At 53.0% G+C, this 18,979-nt stretch overlaps 5 protein-coding genes across 5 annotated transcripts; 1 reads left to right on the plus strand and 4 right to left on the minus strand.

The window, feature by feature from the left end:
- Positions 1-855: 855 nt before the first annotated feature.
- Positions 856-4,819, minus strand: B0T23DRAFT_160673 (putative ATP dependent RNA helicase). The gene is made up of 2 exons (XM_062832716.1): positions 1,570-4,819; positions 856-1,506 (listed from the first exon to the last, which is right to left on the minus strand). The coding sequence occupies exons 1-2, from the start codon at positions 4,704-4,706 to the stop codon at positions 1,326-1,328; spliced, it is 3,318 nt and encodes a 1,105-aa protein (XP_062691566.1). The 5' UTR covers positions 4,707-4,819; the 3' UTR covers positions 856-1,325.
- Positions 4,820-5,306: 487 nt separating this feature from the next.
- On the plus strand, positions 5,307-6,735 carry B0T23DRAFT_160685 (3-oxo-5-alpha-steroid 4-dehydrogenase-domain-containing protein). Its single transcript, XM_062832718.1, has 2 exons — positions 5,307-5,741; positions 5,812-6,735. The coding sequence occupies exons 1-2, from the start codon at positions 5,480-5,482 to the stop codon at positions 6,498-6,500; spliced, it is 951 nt and encodes a 316-aa protein (XP_062691567.1). The 5' UTR covers positions 5,307-5,479; the 3' UTR covers positions 6,501-6,735.
- Positions 6,665-8,576, minus strand: B0T23DRAFT_160681 (uncharacterized protein). The gene has a single exon (XM_062832717.1). It carries the CDS (start codon positions 8,300-8,302, stop codon positions 6,830-6,832), a length of 1,473 nt encoding a protein of 490 aa, XP_062691568.1. The 5' UTR covers positions 8,303-8,576; the 3' UTR covers positions 6,665-6,829.
- A 653-nt stretch (positions 8,577-9,229) lies between these two features.
- B0T23DRAFT_160705 (RAM signaling pathway protein-domain-containing protein) lies at positions 9,230-12,770 on the minus strand. The gene is made up of 3 exons (XM_062832719.1): positions 12,107-12,770; positions 11,926-12,037; positions 9,230-11,865 (listed from the first exon to the last, which is right to left on the minus strand). The coding sequence occupies exons 1-3, from the start codon at positions 12,430-12,432 to the stop codon at positions 9,391-9,393; spliced, it is 2,913 nt and encodes a 970-aa protein (XP_062691569.1). The 5' UTR covers positions 12,433-12,770; the 3' UTR covers positions 9,230-9,390.
- A 3,031-nt stretch (positions 12,771-15,801) lies between these two features.
- Positions 15,802-18,477, minus strand: B0T23DRAFT_429483 (putative ATP-dependent peptidase; the record flags this gene model as incomplete). Its single annotated transcript, XM_062840197.1, has 3 exons — positions 15,802-16,242; positions 16,306-18,369; positions 18,451-18,477. 3 exons carry the CDS (start codon positions 18,475-18,477, stop codon positions 15,802-15,804), a joined length of 2,532 nt encoding a protein of 843 aa, XP_062691570.1.
- Between the last annotated feature and the right edge of the window lie 502 nt (positions 18,478-18,979).

The raw sequence follows: 18,979 nt of genomic DNA on the forward strand, positions 1-18,979 counted from the left end.
ACAATTGAAAAGCGAATAAACAGCACAAAATTAAAGATACTCACCCTCAAATCCCAAAACATAGCAGCATGCACAATTGCTAAACAGCACAATCTACAATAACATTTACAAAAACAGAACCAGCGCCAATCCGTATTCTATACATCAGATGAGCTTGCTTCAGACCAAACCCAAACGCAAACTTCAACCATGGTACAACACACACCCCAGGTCATCATCAACCATCATCAATATCGAGAAAGCCTACTTCAGCCTCTTTATAAGCACTCAAATGACTTAGTCAAAACACATACGACCATACCCACTGGAAAACTCGGGATCCCGTCCGCTCTCCCATAGATAAGCCAGTGAGGGCCAGACTAGTAGTTGGGTCGGTGACGACCAGCGAATCCCTGGTGTTGTATGTCTTTTATGTCTTTTTTTCCTTTTTCCTTTTTCCTTTTTTTTTTTCTTTTCTTCTTTTTGCCCTTACTTTCCATTATTGTTTGTTCCTCTTTACTACATGTCTTGTATGTTTTTGTGCGCCTGTGTGTGGGTGCGTGCGTTTACTCACTACGTCTCGCGGTGGTGATGATAGAAATAACAATAACCACGAACGACGAAAAGACGCGAGTTTGCTCACTCCGGCCAAAAGATGTGAAACAGAGTAGATAGTTTACTGTGTGAGATAGCCCGATCACTAAGAGGGAGGGCTCAATTAGATGATCAATTGCCTGTTTATCGTGGCTTACCGAGGACCGAGTGAACGGTTTCAGAAGATGGCAAGGTCAGACATACATGTTCTTGAATAATATCCGCATGTCTTGCACAATGTTCCCAGGTAGCCGGACCGTGGCTGGGCCTTAATAAGGGAACCAACCAGGGCAGCAGATGATGGAGTGGACAACTAGGACAGGCTAGATAGAAAGATGTTCGATTTGAATACTCTAACAACCCTTTTTGGTTTTTTTTAATATCCCATGACACCAAACCATACTTGCAAAACCAAACCAGAACCCAGCAAGTAGCACCCGCAAACTCCGCAAACAATGTGGCAAAGCGAATAAATGACCACAAGAATGGCAGTGAGTCAGTCGCTGGCTCCCTCTCCAGCCGGAAAAGAAATGACGTGATTAAGTCCACGATTCCCTCACCAACGCCTCTTTCGTCAAGAAAGATTGGTGAACAGAATCCAGGCCGCCCTTCTCCCTGATTGCGCCACACACGCTATACCTCGCTTTTCTCTCACTTTTGAAACAGCGTAAGGGGGTATCTACACGGCCATGCCATGACCGAAGCATATCCTATCTCCAACTCAACTCGTCGCATCCCTCCGTCATCCCTTCTTACAGATACAGACTGTTGAAAGAAACAATATCACGTCTGATCTTGGACAAACTGAGCTCGAACTTGTCCTTGAGCTCTTCGCTGCCCATGACGCGGGCGGCCTCGGCCATTTGGCGGAGAAGCTCCTCGAGACGACGGAAGAGACGGATGAGCGAGCCTTCGTAGACGTTGGTCATTTTGCTGTTACAAATTGGTTAGCAAACATGATTCAGGGGGAAATTGGGGGTTGACAGGCAGACATACCAAATCTCGGAGAACGGCCTTCCCTGAGCCCAAGCCAGGACAGTCTCCATAAGCTGCCACTTGAGACTCTGAACGTACTCGTCCTCATTGACATCCAGCTTACTTTCCGCGCTGACCTTGGCGATGATCCTGGCCTGGGCCTGAATCTCACGGAAGGGCTTAGCCAGCTCCTCCTTGAGCGCCTGTGTCTCGATCTTCTCGTCGAAGATGAAGCAGCTGAGAATGCAGGCGCAGATCTCAGGGCTCAGCTCGTTGAAGAAGCGGTTGAAGAGCAGCTCGGCAAGAAGAAGCTCATGACCCTCCGTCGAGGAGATCTCGCACGCGACACGGGCCTTCATCTGGACAACCTCAGCATCGTTGATAAAGCCCAGTCTGCGAAGGACACGCTTGCGAGACTTGAGCTCGTCAAGCTGCGCAACGCTGTGGGCCCGGGCAATGGCCTTCTTCTTTTCCTTGATCTGCTCGCCAAGTTGCATCTTGAGGCTGTACTGGTTCCACAGTTCAACAAGGAGAGGAGAGTTGTGGAGAGGGTTGGCCACCAAACGCGACTCAAGGACCTCAATCTTGCGGAGCAGCTTCTTGAAGCTATCGTCGTTGATGCCCATGTTCTCCATAGGATCCAGGATAGGGATGCCATCAGGGAAGCGACGGCTGATCTCGTCAACGGCTTTGCCCACGCCGTCCTTCTCGTCGGCGCTCTCTAGCCTCTTGGGCAAGAAAACACGCAGCTGGCCAAGGGCCCTGAGACAGTTCAAAAGGCAGGGGACAACCTCCCACCTAGCATTCTTGCTATCCTTTCCTGCAGGCATAATGCCCTCAGGCATCGGCCCCTCCCCACGGGTCTTAGGGTTGAAATCGCCAGATACCTTCAACAAAACGTCCAAAACGTATGACTCTTGCTCTGGATAAGGTGGTTGGCCATTCTTCGGGGTTTGTCGCTGGATGTGTTTGATCAAAACACCCCAACCATAGTCTACTCCACTTGGGCTCTTGATGTGGATGAGACGGCCCTCCTGGAAAAAGCCAAGACAGTTTTGGGGGTGCTGAATGACAAAGACCATATCCTTGTTGTACTCTTCCAGTTGTTGACGCACACCGTAATAATCCTTGACGATGCTCTCGTCAGGAATAATGATGGCGTCCCTCTCTTGTTGAAGGCTGATGAGCTCACGCTCGAGCTGCGGTACGCTTGCAGCGTTCTGGAATTGAAAGAAACACCTCTCCAGCATGTACTCGGGGGAAATGGCCTCAATACGGAGCAGGTTGAGGACCATGTTGTAGCCGAGATGGAAGGCAGAGTTGAGCTTATCCTGATTTCCGACAACGATAGCTCTGGCCGTCTCGGGCTCAAGCTTGTCATCAACCATCATGATAACGATACCGCGGTCATCGAGACCACGACGACCAGCTCTGCCAGCCATCTGGATGTACTCGGAGGAAGTAAGAGGGCGGCGTTGCTGACCGTCCCACTTGGTGACCTGGGTAAAGACAACTGTTCTAGCAGGCATGTTCAGACCGATAGAGAAAGTTTCTGTGGCGAAAAGGACCTTGATAAGACCCTCCTGGAACAGAATCTCGATGGTCTCCTTGAGGATGGGCAACAAGCCCGAGTGATGCACACCGATACCCTTGCGCAAAAGGGGGAGGATGTTGGAGATCTGGGGGAGATTCTTGTCGTCCTCGGACAGCGAAGCAAGAGCGTTTTCAAAAACCTTGTTGACCATGTTTTCCTCATCTGGGGCGTTGAACTTCATAGAAGAACTGGCCAAGGCCATCTGCTCGCACTCCCTCTTGCTGAAGTTGAAGACGATGACAGGCTGGAAGTTCTTTTTGAGAATCATTTTGATGATCTTTGCGATATCCGCCTTCTCATCAGCAGCCTCTCCGCCCTTGTTCGTCTTCTTGTTCTTGCCCTTGCCCTTTTGCTTGGCACTCCAGTCGTTGGAATCGGTGCCCTTCTTCTCTTCGATCATGGCCATTGCTTGGTTGAAGTTGTTCTCCTTGAAATTGCCCTTTTCGTCGACAATGAGGAGGATACCCTTGCCACCGGCGGGAAAGAAGTAGTTTTGTAAGGGCGTGGGACGGAAATCAGTGTAGACGACGTGGCAGGCTTGACGATGGATCTTGGCGATCCATTCGGCGAACTGGAAAGCATTGGGAATGGTGGCGGAGAGGAAGACGTATCTGACCTTGTCGGGGAGCAAGATGATGGTCTCTTCCCAGACGACACCTCTGATCTTGTCGCGCATATAATGAATTTCATCAAAGACGACCCAGGCGACTTCGCGCATGATTTCGGAACCACGGTACAACATGGAGCGCAAAATCTCGGTGGTCATGACGAGACAGCTGGCTGTGGGATTAATGGTAACGTCACCAGTCATGAGACCGACGTCGCCAAACTCGGCCTGGAAATCTCGGTACTTTTGGTTGGAAAGAGCCTTGATGGGACTCGTGTAGATGACCCTCTGGTTCTTCTTGAGGCACTGAGCAATAGCATATTCGGCAACAACCGTCTTACCAGCAGAGGTATGCGCGGACACCAGAACACTCTCTTCGCGCTCAATGGAAGCGACGGACAGGGCCTGGAAGGGATCGAGCTTGAAGGAGTATGTTCGCGCGGGCTCGGCGGGGGGCTTGTGTTCGGACAAGGGGATATACTCGTAGTCCAAATCGGGGGGCAGGGCGACCTGATGCTGAATGTTGTGGGAGAGAACGATGGACTCGCCCTCGGTGGGCGCGAAACCCTGCGCGCCGGTGACCTCCCGGGACTCTGCCGTTTGGAAGGCATCGGTCATGATGGGCTCTGCCTCGTCCGTCTTCTTCCTACGCTTATTGTCGCCCTGGCCATGGGGGCTCTGTGGCAGCTGAACATCGTCGGCAGCGGCAGCGGCATCGCCATTGGGAATCGTGGGCTGGACGGCGCTGGTGGTGGTGTTGTTGTTGTTGTTGTCGTTGTTGTCGATGTTGTCTTTTTGCGGCGCGGGGGCGGCTTGAGCTTGCGGGTGAGTGACGGCGGCGGCATTCGCGACGGGAGCGGCAGCGGCAGCTCCATCGGCCATTTCGACATCGGGAGAGGCCTTGCGCTTCTTCTGAGCGCGAGGCTGCTCCTCGAAAACCTCAAAGAGGTCATCCATCTTGACGGGTGTTGCAGATGTCACCAATCAGATGATGTTCGTATAGGCCGACGAATAGTAGTGCGAAAGGGTGAGAGATGGAAGGAATGCAGCTCTAAGCACCTAGGCTTCCTGAGCCTTGGGACTGTTGGCTGAACTGAAGGAAAAGTGGCGTACGTAGACGGCCGGGGATATGTGTTGGATGAAGGGGGGGGTTGGATGGATTAGAAACCCAACAACAACGACCCTACGAGAGAGACGACAGACGGGGGGAAGGCCGATAAACTGTTATCGTTAACGAAGGAAAAAAAAGTTGAAGGCAAGGAACCAGGACGTTGACAGTGGCAGAATTATCTGCGGGTCTCCACAGGCGGTCAAGCCAATGGATCGCTCGATACAGTGGGCATCGATCGATGGGAATCGATCAGCTTGGCCTATGCATCTACGAAAGCTTCTCCAATTTGCTTAGATGCATATAAGACCGTCACCTCAACTGAATTACTGGGCTCAGCCAATCCGAGGTACTATTGGAGGTCAAAGGTGGGGCCGTCCGCCAAAACTGAATTCTCGGGAAGTGTGGGGTGCCCCCCGACGTCCGTGCCCCCCCGCCACGGGAGCGGCCACCTACTGGAGCGCTGTAACTCCCGCGGACACCCGACCGCGCAACCCAAGGGCTCAACTTGAATCTTCAATTCCACCATTCATTCATTCACTTTCGTCTGATCGATCTTCGTTTCCTTCCTCGGATCCCCTTCCGTATCATTTGATCTTGGTCGACAGGCAAACAAGTCAACATGGCCGCCAAGCTCTCTCTCAAGCTCTCCAACAAGTCGCCGAGGCAGCCCATCCAGAAGCTGCCGGCTTCCCTTGAGCTCCCCGCCGATGCCACGGTCGAGGACGCGAAGCAGGCCGTTGCCCGTCAGTCCGGCATCAACGACTTCAACCGCATCGGCCTCTTCGACCCCGAGACCAAGAAGATCCTCAAGAACCGCAAGGCTCTTGTCCGTGATGAGGCCGGTGTTGTCAAGGCCGGCGAGCTCGTCGTCAAGGACCTTGGTACGTCATGATTTCTCCAAAGCATGTGAAGGCCCCCCTCCCAAACTCACACAACCCACGACAACCACAGGCCCCCAGATCGCCTGGCGCACCGTCTTCGTGATCGAATACTTCGGCCCCATTCTCTTCCACGTCCTCGTCCCCCTGCTCCGCCCATACATCTACAGCTTCGGCCCGTGGGCCTACAAGAACGAGGCCGAGACGCCCATGTCCAAGGTCCAATGGCTCCTCTTTGCCCTCTTCAACCTCCACTTCCTCAAGCGCGAGTACGAGACCCTCTTTGTCCACAAGTTCTCGGCCAACACCATGCCCGCCTTCAACATCTTCCGCAACTCTGCCTTCTACTGGCTCCTTGCCGGCCTCATGTGCTCCCTCGACATCTACCGCCCCGGTTCTTCGGCTGACCGCAACGATCTTGGTCTTCTTGACTACTTCGGCATCGCCCTCTTCGCCGTCTGCGAGGTCTGCAACTGGATTGTCCACCAGCACTTGGCCAGCCTCCGCAAGCCCGGCGGCACTGAGCGTGGTATCCCCAACTGCATTGGTAGCAACCTGGTTACCAGCCCCAACTACATGTTTGAGGTTCTCGCTTGGGTTGGTGTCATCTTGATCAGCCGCAGCCCTGCTGTTGTTATCTTCATTGCTACCGGTACTATCTACATGCGCAGCTGGTCCCGCGGCAAAGAGAGGGCTCTTCGCAATGAGTTCGGTGACCGCTACAAGGCCAAGCGCTACACCATGCTTCCCGGTCTTATCTAAGCTAGCCTTGTAAGGAGGGTTTGGTTTGGGTGTAGGCGTGGGGTATGTCGCGCATGGTTTTTCCAGCTTAGAGCGGGTGGTTTGATGTGAACATTCTTGTACACTCGGTGTACGACAATCGAGAACGGTGACAGTGATCATTCCATGAGATGTCACTGCTATCCAAACTCGTGTGTTATAGGGTGTTAGGTTAAAAATTGGTGATGGAAATATGTAACAAGATGAACGAGTCCCTATACTTAAGTATCATCATCATTCAGGTTTTCTTTGGGCATCTCTCAGGTCATGACCTCGTAACATCGTTAAACACCCTCCAAACAAAAGGGAACTCATACAGTCGCAGGTGTCAAACTCAGAAACCGTGTGTCTCCGGAGCCATTGGGTTCCGGTGATCGGGGTAGAGGCCCCATCGAGGGGTATGATATCGTGTCATCGACCGCCTTCCCTTTCCCCTTGTCAAGTTTCGTTTGTCTCTCATAGACATCATCTTCAGTAACCATGACCACATCCCCCTCATCGTCTCTTTCTATGTCCTCTCCTTCTCTCTTATCACCGTTGACATCCTCTGCCTCAGCGGCCCTTGCCCCACCATTATTCTCACTTCCACCCCGCACTATCCCATTCTCCTCCTCACCTCCACCATCATTCTCTAATTTCCTCTCACCACCATCCCCAACCCTCTCATCTTTACCACCCCCTTCTTCTGTTCCATTTTCCCTATCCTTACTATCCCCATCCCCCTCCCCATTCCCGTCCCCCCTCTCAGACCCTTCATAACCCCCAGACCCATAACTCCCAGACCACTCACTCCCACTCCCACTTTCATATTCTCCATTCGCCCTCTTAATCGTCTCCTCAATCCTCAAGAACCCTCTCTCCAAAACCTCCGCCCAATTCTGCACGTCCCCCACCTCTTTGAGCCTTTTCGTCCCTTCCCGCGCCACTCTCTCCAACTTATCATTTTCTTTCCTAAAACTCTCCACGGCTTTGCTCATCTCGCGCTCTTGTTTCAAGATGGCGTTGTGGTTCTGGTGGAGCAAGGAGGCGCGCCCCGTGAGTTCTCTATCTAGGAGGTTGGAGATGGATGCGAGGACGGCTGTTCTCGCTTGGGCTGTTGGGAGGGTGGTGGTGGTGGTGGTGGTGGTGCTAGAAACAGTAGGCGTGATAGGAACAGTAGGGGTGCGAGGGGTTGCGGGGGAGGGAAGGTTGCCGTGGGTTTGGGAAGAAGTGGAAGTTCGGGAGGAGGGATGGGGATGGGGATGGGGTTGAGGAGGATAGGGGGGAGGGAAAGTAGGTGCTGGTTTCCTGGCGGCGGTAGTGGTGGTGGTGGTGGTGGTAGTGATGGTGGTACTCGTCGAAGTAGATGATCCCGTGGTTGTCGTTCGCAAAGATGTCCCTGAAGTTGAGGAGGCCACCGGTACTGATTGCCCGGTGTAAGCGTGGGCTTGAACATTCGGAACCGGAATAAGCGGTTGCGGCGCTGTTGAGACCGAAGAGACACTTGGAGCAGTTGATCGCTTTGATGAAGAGGAGCCGGCGAAGAAGGGGAGGGAGAAGGCTGAAGAGGCGCGTCCGGTTGTTGTGGTTGTTGAACCGGTTGTTGATGGTGCTGCTGTTACTGATCCCGGACCTGGACCCGGTCTGTGTTCCGTGTCATGGTGGTAATCGGAACTGTCAATGTCAATGTCAATGTCGCCGGGGGCGGATACCATGGCCGCGGTGACATTGGTGTTGGTTACTGATGCCGGGGCCGGAGCAGACCGGGCTGATTGGAGGAAGTTGGGACGAGATGGTCGAGACATCTTGTGATTGTTTTCCGTTGGTTGTCACTCATCAGTGATTGTGATGGGAAGTGCGTATAAGTGATAGCAATCCCATGTAGGTGGGCCGGGAAAGCGAATTCAGATCGGGTTTGGAAAAAGATAAAATGAAGCCAGCTCTCTTTCAGCATCGATAAAACCAGCCACTGAATCGAGCAGACGCTAAGCAGAAGCAGAACCAAGTAGGCGCAAGTTTGACACCTGCCGCCGTCCAGCGTGATATGTATATGTAAGTATGTTGTACGGTAGTTTTCAATGTTAAATGCGAAAAGGTGGAGACGGCCATTTATACGACTGGCGAGAAACTGAGCAAGACACAAAAAGAGGCAAAGCACAAATGTAACGCGGGGTAGCTTCCGGGGACTTAAGCGTACCGTTGCCGGGGATGGCCTGGTTTGAATTGGTTGTTCGAGATTAATGCACGTCATTCGTTGGTTCTTTTGGCTTTGCAGTTGGGACTGTGTGTAATGCATTGAGAGGTTTGTTTGTTGACACCCCTTTTTTGAGACCAGGCCGGCAGACTACAACCAGGCAACTCACCTTAACCCTGTTTATGATTCTCTCTGCACAAGTGATGAAGACTCCGAGGAGGAGTTGGAGTGGACTTGAAATTGATTGTACACATTATAGGTTTGTGCTATACTTAAAAACTTTTCCTCCCTCTTGCAAATGCCAGTCTTGTGTTCACCTTTACTCGCCGCTGCGCCTGCCTCCCTTTGTCATGCAACCTGTATTTGCTCGCTTCTAGTCCCGTCCGTCTCAACCGGCCTGCCCATCAATGCTCCCTTCCTCCAGTCTTGTTTAGGAAATAAGAACGCCTAGATGCTGTGTGTAGATAGACATAGTATAGGAAATGAGACCAAGAAAAAAGGAACGGCTTGTCTTTTCAAAGACTTAGACTCTGACCACCTATTTCTGTATCAAGACAACATTGTAGCCTCATGTGTGAGAGAAATATCGCATCCAACCAACCGCTGAACCCGCAGCCTGGGGGAGCTCTTTTGATAACTGTATGAAAATCCTGGTGCAATGTGTACGTGCTTTTTTCTGATGAATACACGGGCCCTCGCTTAGAGGCCCACTTTCCCACTGTTCATTCGAAAGGGAAGCGGCGTTAGTGAACCCGGACCCGGACTTAGTGCCGAGTTCGGAGTCATAGCACTGTCCCCGGAGAGCGTTGTGCCAATCGAGTTCAGACTTGCTGCTGACGACGATTGCATGGTTCCACTTCGGCTGCCCATACCCGGGCCTCCCATTTGAATGAGCGTCTCAGCCCTCTCGAACAGTCCCCCGTTGAACGCGGCCGAAAACGAACTATTCTTGGGCGTCGATGGTACCGTGGCCTGAACGGCTGGACCAAGGGCCGCGCTCTGCGGCGTCATAGGCATCAGTACCGGTGTATTGGTGCCATGCGTGCTGTAAGGGCTTGATGTATCTTCAACTCCTTCCATTCCTGGACCTGGCATTCTCCCTCTCATTCTGCCCCTTCCATGCCCGCCGCTACTAGGCTGCGGCTTCAAGAAGTGAGACCACGGCGAGTGTACCATGAGCTCCCATGCATCCTTCATCGCCTTCTGAATGGGCCGCATCCTGGATTTGGCATCGACTGGCAACTGGATATCGGTTTGAAACTGCATAGTTTTCTTACCCAAGACATACCAGGCGTCGATGTAGTCGTTGCACATCCTCCAGAACCCCGGCTGTCCACGGATCCCCGGTTCTTTCAGCTTGATAGTCGATAGCCTCTCCCTCAATATCTCGGTGTGACGGATCGAGTCGTTACACTTCACAATGAGTGCTTTCCAACAGTGCACTACATGGTCGGACGCTCGTTGCGTCGTGGCATTTCGCAAAGCTACGCTGAACTGCGCACTAAGATTCGGCAAAACCTTGAGGGCAAGATCGGCAGACTTCATCAAAGCCAGGAAAATCCTCTCGAAGATTCGATCCTCTTCGTCACTGGGTATCCGCACACCACCCGCACTCATGGGGAAAGGATCCCCAGACCGAGGCGTAACAGCGCTCATAACCTGTCGGTGCATGCCGTTGTTGTACGGCATCAGTGGTACATCCGTCGCAACACGGAGATTGGCGTGAGGATGCATTGGTCCGGGGTTGCGTAGTCTCGCGGTCTGAGGTGGACGGTCGATCGTGGGAGTAACCGAGTTGTCTCGCGAGTGCGGTCGAATGGTCTCGAGTTCTAGCCGATGGGGAACGGGCGGGACGGGCGGGACATTGCGCGAAGGCATTCCGGGCGATGGCTGAGAGCATGTAACACGCAGCTCCATAATGCTATTATAAAGCTGCGTCAACAGAGTGCGAATGTACCTAGGGTCACCGTTATCGAGAAAAAGATCAACGTTATTAGCCAGCAGGGAGCACACATGGCTGTATGCTTGCACCAGCGTAATGCATGCCCTCTGCACGTTCTCGTTCTCTCTCGGCCCCCCGCCGTCTCCTGCTTGGTCGTGTTTTTGAATTTCCAATTCCAATTGCTCCACATGAGCATTGGTATTGTAAAAGACAATCTCCAGACTCGAACGTTTGCTGCTGCCGTCATTTGCAAGGCCCATCAACATCTGAATCATGGGGTGAATCTGGAAAATGGAGTAGAGGATACCCTTAGCAGCCTCCAGTACCGGATCGATAAACTTGGATTCACGCCTCCTTTCGGGTAGGATCGAGAGTCGTCGGACATAGATGGGGCGTTGCAAGGATATCGAGTCAGCTGGGCTTGATGGTGCTGTGCTCTGACCGGGCACACTGCCGTTACCAGGCTGCATGGCCGACCCATGACTGAGGCCACGATAATGGATGCTGAATCGATCCTTGGCTTCTAACTCGTCAAGAGTGCCCAATTCAGAGCCCTTTCTGGAGACAATACCCATACGGCGGGACCTGCTCTCGGATCGCTCGCGGCTCGAATGATGGGCGCCAGTTGTTTCCGAGTTGCTGCGTATTCGCTCGTTGGGGTTACCGATGGTGAGTGGCATGACACCAGGTCTTCGTTGGGCCGAACTCTGCTGGGAAAGACCTCGATAATGCGATCGGCTCGGGATTGGCGGAGGACGGATCAAGTTCGGCGACCTAAGATCTGGAACATCTGTGCCGTTGACCTTGATGGGAAATCGTCCACTAAACACGCGCTTGATGGTCGGTCGTGGTGTCTCGATTCCGTCGGTTTCGTCATTGGGCGATTCGGCCTGTTCTCTTTCCAATATGCTGTTGGCTGTTGCTTTGAGGTACTTCTTGACGTGTGCCGTAACCGTGATTTCGGTCAATTCACTTTCTTTCAAGATACCTTCGTTTTGCACACTTGGCGGCGGCACCTGGAAAACTTGTGGTGGAGGGAAGACCAGGGGATTGCCTTCGAGTTTGATGACGGAGAGAGATGGCATATCGGCTAGACAAAGCGGTAGCTCGGAGACCTCATTTTTCTGTATCGAGAAGACCTTGAGTGATGATAGTTTCACAATATCTGGTGGAAGGACACGAAGCATATTTCGACCTAGATCTAGAATCTCTAGTGACTTGAGGTCGCAAAGCTGTGTAGAATCACGGTCAGCGTCAGACCTTCTGTGGTGAAATAATGAAAATAACCTTACCGCGAGCGGAAACTCCTTTATCCTATTCGACCTGACATTGAGGTAACGAAGCGAGGTACACTCGGAGAATCGGGCAGGGAAGGTCTGGATGTAGTTGTGTGACAACGCAAGCCTGTTGAGTCGCAGAGGAACATATTAGCTCATGGGCCGACCAGCAGGTAACTGGGAAATGTTGTAGTACCTCTCCAACTCATCCTTGATTATATCGACCACCTCATCTGGTAGCTTCTGTATCCTCTTTCTGCTCAAGTCGATGGTGAGTCCTGGTTTGAGGGTGCTGATGCCCTCTGTTGCCTTTGCTTCGTTCTCGTGGGCAACTCGCATGGACTCGCGCACAATGGCGATGACTTGGTTGGAAGATAGCGGCGGCGAGGCCGACAGGGACGAATTCGATGCATCGCGATGGGGCGGGTGCGGCGGATGGTTCCCATGGGCATGACCGGCACCAACAGGTGGCAGTCGCCGAACCAACCCCGGATTATCAGGCAGACCGCGCGGGCGATCCATCGAGACGTTTTATATATTATCGTTCGTTCGCGTTCGTATTTGCTGGAGAAGCGGTTCGGGACGGGGCGAGTAATGATATTGTTGACAGAGGTTCCCGCTGCGGAACTCGGACAGGGAGTCGGGGTCGATGACGGGGGAAACTCCTATGTCTTTTGGAAGGATGGAAAATCGACGGGTCGTCCGACGGGTTGGACCGGGGCGAAACAGGCTGGTGGTGCTAGGTGGGATCGAAGCGAAATCTCATGGCATAACTGATCGGCCTCTAGTCGGGGCTTTTAGGGCGGGCGGTGACAGTTCGAGAAGGATCAATTCCAGTGTGGCGCGGCGGTGAAAGGGAAGGAAGCGAGCGGCCTCTTGGCTACACCATGCGTTCCCTTGTTGACTTTGTTGGGTTGTTGTTGATACGATGAGAGAGCTGGAGCAGCCGAGAGATGGGCGAGAGAGGTACTCGAGGCGGGCAGTTAGTTCTCTTTGCTGAAGCCGTTGCCCGTGTCTCTCTCTTAGTTCCGAGTCTCGGATCTCGGGGGAGATGGGGGTTATGGTGTAGCTTCAGAGTTTAAGACCACGCCAACACCCTGGGATCTAAACTTGACCGGAGCTCCAAAATTTCCCTTTGTTAGTAGCTAGGTAGAGACTGAAAGAGGGTCAGCCGGGTCGGGTAGCAAAACAACACCCACGTCTCCAAGATAGGGGTTAGCGCGTCTTTGGCAAAGGCCAAGCAAGGGGTGGTACCAGGTACCTACCTCTGACCAGGTGTCTCTCAGTGTTGGGAACTCGGGGGTTGCATCAGCACCAGCACCAGGGCACCAGCAGGGCAGCATCCACGGGGGCATCAACGGGCATCCAGTTGAAAGCATGGCACAGGGAAGCGATCATGGAAATCCAGCCAGGGTCGACAGGGGCAGGGTAGCCTTGCGGGGGGGGGGGGGGGGGGGGGGGCGGAAAAAGAAGGAAAGGAAGAACGGAAGAAGCGAGGACGGGAAGGGGGAATCCACACTAGAGGTAGGAACTGGAATATTCCACCCAGGGGAGGCCAGCAAGTGGAAGGGAAGAGGTCAGTAGGTAGACAGTAGCACCCGACGACACCCACTGAGATGAAAGAAAGTCCAGTGTCAACAATGGAATGGGGAACTGAAATGATCGATGCACACCTGCATGGACGTAGTGTAGGTATTTACAAAATGAAGCCAAAGACCCCGCTTTTCCCCTTCCCGCCCATTCATCCCGTCTTGACGGGGTTTGGCCAAACTGAGGTGTCTCACCAAAAGCACAGCAAAGGCACAGACAGTACCTACCTAGGTACCTACAGTGTCTTGTGCCTGCATTTCGGGGGTTAACATCCAAGACAGTGGGCCCGTGCGGCACAGCGCTGTGTGTACCTATACAGGTGTGTATGTACGACCTAGTACGGTAGGTAGTGCACTGCGTACACTACACACCTACATATGTGTCTCTAACCATCCTTTAGCGCGCCGCACCATGCACACCCTGACTGCCCTGCAAGGGACAAAGCTCCCATCCCCATCAAAATGATTTGATACTGTGACGCCCCAACCACTCTAGCACAACATCAAAGCGAGGGACATCGAGATGAACTGCTTCAACCTACAAAGTTCATTGGGTAGACGATCGGCCGGCCGTGGTAGCCGGTAACCCTTTTTTCTCTACTCCAATTGTGGCTCCAAACACCAGACAGACAACGTCGAAGAGAAGACTACTGGTATTCCGGATGAAACTCTGAAACGAAGCGCCGGTAACAGAATTGATCGAAACCGGAGCCACCCTCATTACCGCCCCATGGCACACTACAACTCACATCCCCGACCATAACCACTGCAATATCTGTTAGATCTTATTACTTACCTACTATACCTGCCTTCTATCCATTCAACCAACCTTCTACTTTTTCTGGTACGCAGTGTACATACATATAACTAGGTTTTGGTCAGCCGAGATCCGATCGCTGGTCGCATCTGGAACTTGATTGCTTAACAAAACGAAACATCCGAAGCCATCGCTTGCCTTGGCAAGTCGTATTTTACCATGGACTTTCCACTCATGGTGCATGTTTATGCTTCCTCCGAGAGCACCACACAAACAACTGAACTCACTCAATGATTGAATGATTCTTTTCCCGAGAACGCCATCGTGACACCCGCCGGGACTGTGCGCAATTGTAAGAGCAAACTTCAGTTGTCAGTTGAGGAACCCTTTTGAACTCAAGTAGTCACCCAAACAAACAGCGGAGAATTCGATGGGATATTTTTGGCAACTCAAAAGTTTGATACGTAGCTAGGTACACATCCAGGAACCAAGTGATCGACAACAGACCCATCTAGCTGTCTGTCAACAGAGAGGAAGATCAACTGAACATCAAACATTTCCTCCCGCCTGCCAACCTGCCTCGGCCTGCACATCCGGATGTTTAGCTCCGCCCGTGTAGCCGTCCAAGACCACTTGCAGGCACTTGAGGCTGAAGTCTGAATAGTGTTGGTTGACTTGCTTTTCAGCCTCAAGTGGCAGCCTTCGTACAAACTGAACTTTCCGCCTTTTGTTTTGGTACTGTAGCGTCCGAAATCAGCTCCGAAGCCTCTGTGTTCCATTGCCAGCCAGAGTGGCTTGCTCGAGTGGCTTGATTGTCCTACGCCACGAGACATGATGCGCGATACATCATACGGAAAATAGCGAGTCAGAAACACACAAAATCATCGGGCCTGGAGAGAGACATGCCCAATTGGGAATGGGAAGGCGGTCATAAATGTCAAGGATAGAAAACCATATTTGATACATCAATTCAGCTTCGCTATGGGGCAGACTGCTGCGGCTTACCTCGCTACCCGACCAAGCCAGTAACTGTGTAAGAGCGGCGATAGCCATCATCCTCACTATCACCATCATCACCATCATTATCAACCATGGGGTAACAAGAGGAAGTGGTAGCAAAAGTAAAAGTGTACTACTCCTAACACAACACACAAAAACGCCATCTAATGCCTCCATCCACACCTACTACCTTTATCCATCCTCCCAATCAATCTTCATTCTTCCTCGTCCTCATCAATTTCTTGGAAAAAGAAAATGATGCGCTTTGTAAACCCAACCTAAAAACATGAAAAGAATAATAAGGAAACTAAAATACAATTCCTAAAGAAAGTGCCTGATTTGATACCCTAACCCCGCTACCCATTAGAATGGTCTTGTTGTGTGATGTGAGATTCATGCTTTTTGTGGTTTGCCCAACTCCCCGAAATCGAGGAAAATAATTCAGGCTGTTGTTTGTTCATGATTGATTTATAAGAACAAGTTATGTCCTGTTCCGCACCTTTACTTACACCCACCCACCACTCACGCGACTCACTTCTGCGCTCCTCACGCGGGCACAGGCGGCGGCGGGGCCGGTCCCGGGCCACTGTCACCCGGAGGCGGCACATCGCCAGGTAGGGGTGGTAGGGGGAGGCCCGGCTCCAGGGTGTCGCTGGGCTTGGGGATAGCCATAGGCCCTGGCGGCACCGAGATGCGATCCTTCAACTTTTCTCCCCGAATCACCCTCTCAACCTCCTTCTTGTCCAGCGTCTCGTACTCGACGAGCGCCTTGGCCAAGTAGTCGAGTTCATTCCTCTTGGAGGTGAGCAGGTTACGCGCACGCTCGTAGGACTCGTCCAGAACTCTCTTCACCTCAGACTCAACCATCGCCCTGGTCTCGGAGCTGAGCTGGTTGTACTTGCGGAGGTACTCAACGGGGCCGAGCTTCTCAGACATGCCGAGCTGAGCAACCATCTGCCACGCGGTTCTAGTGGCCATGTCAAGATCCTGAATGATTTGTTAGTTAGCTCGTCAAATCAAGTAGCAGAAGGGTAGGGGGCGAGAACGTACAGCGCTAACACCGCTAGTCACAAGCTCGTTCCCGTAAACAATCTCCTCGGCGACCTTGCCGCCCATGGCACGGTCAATCATGCCCAAGTAATCCCTGACAGTAAACGAGTGCTTGTCCATCTCAGGGAGGTAGGCAGTGTGGCCAAGAGTCTGGCCACGGGGAAGAATGGTGACCTTGTAAAGCGAGCTTGCGCTGTCCTTGGCGTAATATCCGACGAGGGCGTGACCAGCCTCATGATAGGCAGTCATCTCCTTTTCCTTGGCTGTGATAACCATACTACGCTTCTCAGCACCCATGATGACCTTGTCCTTTGCCCATTCGAAATCCTTTTGAGTAACAGCCTGAGCCTTCAACTTGCTGGCGTGAATAGCAGCCTGGTTGACAATGTTCTCCAGCTCGGCGCCAGAAAGACCAGAAGTTCTGGAAGCAATAGCCTCCAAGTTGACATCGGCAGCAGCCTTGATGCGCTTGGCGTGGTGCTGGAGAATGGCCATGCGGCCGCGGACATCGGGAAGAGAGACAACAACATTGCGATCGAAGCGGCCGGGGCGGGTAAGCGCCTTGTCAAGGGACTCGGGGAAGTTGGTGGCGCCGATGATGATTACACCACTGTTTTGCTCGAAACCGTCCAACTCGGTAAGAAGCTGGTTGAGAGTCTGACGTACGTAGGTAGCGTCCCTGGAGTTACGCCGGCCACCAATAGCATCAAGTTCGTCGATGAAAACAATTGAGGGAGCCTTGGCCTTGGCGGCGGCAAAGAGATCACGAACACGCTTTGCGCCAACGCCGACGTAGACCTCTTCGAATTCGGAACCGGACATGTTGAAGAAGGGAACGCCAGCTTCGCCGGCGACAGCACGAGCCAAAAGAGTTTTACCAGTACCGGGGGGTCCAACGAGCAACACGCCCTTGGGAAGCTTGCCGCCAAGAGTCGAGTACTTTTCAGGGTTGCGCAAAAAGTCAATAAGTTCCTGAAGCTCTTCCTTGGCCTCATCACAGCCGTGGACATCAGCGAAGCGAGCCTTCTGGTTCTCGGGCTTGACCTCGCTGGCCTCAAGCTTCCCACCAGGGCGCTTGATGCTGCTCAAGCCCTCGAAAACCATGGTGATGACAACCATGCTGAGATACGTGAAGAGAGTGAACCACATGAGAAACTTGACCCATCTGAGAGCGGAGCTTCCGAAACTTTCGTCAACTACGATATGCAGAGGACCAGTCTTGGCACCAGCAGCGATCGGCTTGACCATGGCCATGTTTCCACCAGTATGCTGAGCAGCAGCGGCAGTACCAGCGGCATGGATCTGGCTAGCGGTGAAACCGGAGGGGTGATAGCCGTTGTTATCAACGGTGTTGTTCGCAGGCGTGTAGGGTTGACCGGAAGACACGGCAAGGGCTTGCTGGTAGATCTGGTCTACCTGCTCGTTCGTGGCGAAACGTCCAGACTGATACCTTTCGATAATAATAGCAGGCATGTTCGCCTTGAGAAGAGCCTGGTAGAAAGCATACTGAGCACCGGCGCTGGTTGGGAACTGGTTGGCAGCGGCCTCGCGAGCAGCCAGAAGGTTGTGCGAGAGACCACCGTTTCCAAAGTTGCGGACCTGGAGAGTGAAACCGAGAGGAGAGTGTACTGGCGAGCGGAAGAAAGACGGAATGCGACCGGGCTGGTGGGTGCTCATGGACCGAAGGGTGTTGACAGTGCCCAGGGGCCTCGACATGAGCGCCGAGAACGAGCGCCGGAAGAGGGGGTTCGCCATGGCGAGCTGGCGGGAAGACATGCTTGAGATTTCCGAAAAGATGTTTGTAGGCGAAGCATTTGCTAGACCCTGAGAGACAACGGGCTGGGGTAGAGGCGCCGTTCTCAGGAAGGCGGGCAGCGCCGAGGAGCTGGAAGCTTCGCGCGCGGGGGAGCTAGCAAGGTTGCGGGAGGCGTTTGAAGATGCTGTCGAGCCGTGAGAGTTGTGGGAAAGCCGTTGTTGCGCCTTAAGAGATGTCGGTAACCCGAAGGGAACGGTCAGGGTCGTCGCGATGGATGGCCACAACTCGGTGGTTGCCGCCGCGATGGTCTGGCAGGCGCGTGGAGGGGTCAGCTTCCATCATGGAATAGGACGGCAAGGTAGCTAAAAGACGGATTGCGCAAGACTTACCGGCAGCCCACTTGCGTGGAAAGCCATGGTGGATTGTTTACACCCACACTCTCTCTCTCTGTTTGCGACAGACGGGACGGATGCGAAGGAGCGGATATCTCACAATGACCAAACCCAAGTGTTGGTGGTGGAAGTCACAGTACAGTACTAGTCAGTGCCAGTCACTCAGTGCAGTGGCAGACTGCAGCAGATGCAACTGAATGGACGGAACTGCCACTTGCTTGGACGCGGCGGCGGCGGAGAACGAAACGGTTGGGTGAGCAAGTTGATTAGCTGATCAAGGGCCACAGTGCCGCCTTAAATGCTGACGCCGCCCTGGCAGGTGGCAACCGCTTATTCTGTAACGCAGAGTCAGTCGCTGTCAGTGTTCTCGCCACTTTGGACATCTGGCCTCCCGCACTGCTACACTAAAAGCTCGGTGCGCATATTGCCCCACAATGTTACGTAGTTCTTAGTTACCTAGGGAGCAATTATGCACTAACAGGTGCGCCGACAGCGGAGTCTCGACACGTGATTTGGCGTTTTACGC

Source organism: Neurospora hispaniola, assembly GCF_033458365.1.
Source record: "Neurospora hispaniola strain FGSC 10403 chromosome Unknown B0T23scaffold_5, whole genome shotgun sequence".
NCBI lineage: Eukaryota > Fungi > Ascomycota > Sordariomycetes > Sordariales > Sordariaceae > Neurospora > Neurospora hispaniola.

Excerpts from the sequence above, each read along its gene's own strand:
- B0T23DRAFT_160681 (XM_062832717.1), bottom strand. The coding sequence starts at position 8,302 with ATGTCTCGACCATCTCGTCCCAACTTCCTCCAATCAGCCCGGTCTGCT.
- B0T23DRAFT_160685 (XM_062832718.1), top strand. The coding sequence starts at position 5,480 with ATGGCCGCCAAGCTCTCTCTCAAGCTCTCCAACAAGTCGCCGAGGCAG. Across the intron at positions 5,742-5,811 it reads GCTCGTCGTCAAGGACCTTG|GCCCCCAGATCGCCTGGCGC; the intron begins GTACGTCATGAT and ends CGACAACCACAG.
- B0T23DRAFT_160705 (XM_062832719.1), bottom strand. The coding sequence starts at position 12,432 with ATGGATCGCCCGCGCGGTCTGCCTGATAATCCGGGGTTGGTTCGGCGA. Across the intron at positions 12,038-12,106 it reads ATCAAGGATGAGTTGGAGAG|GCTTGCGTTGTCACACAACT; the intron begins GTACTACAACAT and ends GCGACTCAACAG. Across the intron at positions 11,866-11,925 it reads TAAAGGAGTTTCCGCTCGCG|CTTTGCGACCTCAAGTCACT; the intron begins GTAAGGTTATTT and ends GATTCTACACAG.
- B0T23DRAFT_160673 (XM_062832716.1), bottom strand. The coding sequence starts at position 4,706 with ATGGATGACCTCTTTGAGGTTTTCGAGGAGCAGCCTCGCGCTCAGAAG. Across the intron at positions 1,507-1,569 it reads AGGCCGTTCTCCGAGATTTG|CAAAATGACCAACGTCTACG; the intron begins GTATGTCTGCCT and ends AATTTGTAACAG.